At 49.7% G+C, this 2037-nt stretch overlaps 1 protein-coding gene across 1 annotated transcript; it reads left to right on the forward strand.

Moving 5' to 3' along the window:
• Positions 1–209: 209 nt before the first annotated feature.
• Positions 210–521, forward strand: LOC141078818 (histone H4-like). The gene has a single exon (XM_073565232.1). The coding sequence runs from the start codon at positions 210–212 to the stop codon at positions 519–521; it is 312 nt and encodes a 103-aa protein (XP_073421333.1).
• The last annotated feature ends 1516 nt before the right edge of the window (positions 522–2037 follow it).

The following is a 2037-nucleotide window of genomic DNA, read 5'->3' on the forward strand; positions in this document are numbered from 1 at the left end:
CGATCTATAAGAGGATTCTCTGTCACTCTCAGATCCATATGCTCCAACTGATGAAGAGAGGGAATTCACGGACTCACTTCTTTTCGGCTGATTCTTATTTTTATCCACTGGGTCCTGGTGCCGCCTCTCCAGTTAGTTCTGCCACACCGAGTTTTTTTAGTAAAGGACTCTGCGCTCATCAGTCATCGTGTTCTGCTGACTACGGGAAGATGTCTGGTCGCGGTAAAAGAGGGAAAGGTCTCGGGAAGGGCGGCGCCAAGCGGCACAGGAAGGTGCTCCGTGATAACATCCAGGGCATCACCAAGCCTGCCATCCGCCGTCTCGCTCGCAGGGGAGGCGTCACGCGCATCTCCGGCCTCATCTATGAGGAGACTCGCGGCGTCCTGAAAGTCTTCCTGGAGAACGTGATCCGTGACGCCGTCACATACACTGAGCACGCCAAGAGGAAGACCGTCACCGCCATGGACGTGGTGTACGCGCTCAAGCGCCAGGGCCGCACTCTCTACAGCTTCAGAGGTTAATGCGTCTCCTCTCCATCCTCACCCCCCAAAGGCTCTTATCAGAGCCGCCCACATCTACTAAGAAAAAGCTATGATCTCCGCTGTGTGATGTGGCCAGGGAGGGAGATTGCGGGTATTTTGCGGTGTTATGTGACATCAGCGGTTAAAACAGATGGTTACCTGGATATACAGCGCTATATGGGTCGGGAATTACTGTATGGATGAAATATCTAGAGCGCTTTATAGAGATTACATCAAAGTATATACATTTACTGCACTCTATGAGGGTACACTGCAGTGTATTAATGGTATTGGGTAGAGTTGAGCGACTTTTGGTTTTTTAGGGTCGAGTTTCGTTTCGTGAAACCCGACTTTTCCAAAAGTCGGGTCGAGCAAGATCGGCCGGCTATAGGGAAAAGTCTGGGTCGTCCTGAAACACGAAACCCAATGTAAGTCAATGGGGAATAAAAGTCGGCAGTGAGAGGAGGACAGGAAACACACCTACAGTGCCCATTTGAATGCCAAAAGCATCAATTCTTCTTACTTAAGCTTGTCAACCTTAATTAACTTCATAATACAAGTTACGCACCGAAAAATGGGGGTTATTTGGCTAAAGTTGTGGGGGGGAAGGGCTGGCTCCAGGTTTTCATGTGCCCTGGGCGAAAGAGCGCCCCTTTAACACATACCACAACTCATCATGCTCCGATACGGCAGAGAAATAGCGGTATAGTACAATGAAAAATACCTCACTTTTTACATCTCATGACGAGGCCCATCTATTTCTCCATACAGAATCATTGGTCCCATATAATGTTTGAAACAGTATATGATGAGATCCACATCCTGCTACAGTATATGTTGGTCCCCATGGATGAAGCTCCACTGTCTTATGGGCCCAAATAATGCTCCAAACATAATGGGCCCCATTTCTAATGCTCTAGTGTATAATGGGCCCTGTAAATGCTGCTCCAGTGTCTGATGTCCACCTTTGGAATGTTCCAGTGTATGGTGGGCCCCATCTATCATTCTCCAGAGTATAGTGCTCCCCAAAAATTGCTGTCCCAACATTGAAAACAATGAAATAAGTCTCCTCGCTAGGGAATCCCTGTACTAGTCTGGACTCCTCGTCGTCCCCATCTTCCATCTCACTGCACAGTATTTCAACCTTGCAAGTGCTGTGATCCTGAGCAAGCAGGGGGGGCCCACTCGTTGGCGACGGCACTGACACAGGGCCCCTGATAGTACGGTGGTGTGTCTGATGGCGGGTGGGCCGAACCTGCACTTTCATCTGCAGCTTCCTCTTTGTCACCGTGTAAGATGGAACTGTATATGGGAAGGGTAACATGAGTTTCATCAGGGTCAGATTAAGGTCGTGTAGCGTGCGAGGGGAATGTAGTGGTCTGGGTCAATGTACCAGCAGATTCATCGAGCAGTGGCTGGGCATCAGTGCACTTGTGTCGCCCCCAGGAGTACGGTCGCCACAGTGGCATTACCTTCCTCCTAGGGAGTGTGATGTCATGCTTGGGAGCAACGAAGG

This window comes from Dendrobates tinctorius, unplaced genomic scaffold (genome assembly GCF_039654945.1).
Source record: "Dendrobates tinctorius isolate UK_male_01 unplaced genomic scaffold, ASM3965494v1 ptg000605c, whole genome shotgun sequence".
Taxonomy (NCBI): Eukaryota; Metazoa; Chordata; class Amphibia; order Anura; family Dendrobatidae; genus Dendrobates; species Dendrobates tinctorius.

What these genes read in the sequence shown, in the direction of transcription:
- LOC141078818 (XM_073565232.1), top strand. Translation starts at nt 210, where the DNA reads ATGTCTGGTCGCGGTAAAAGAGGGAAAGGTCTCGGGAAGGGCGGCGCC.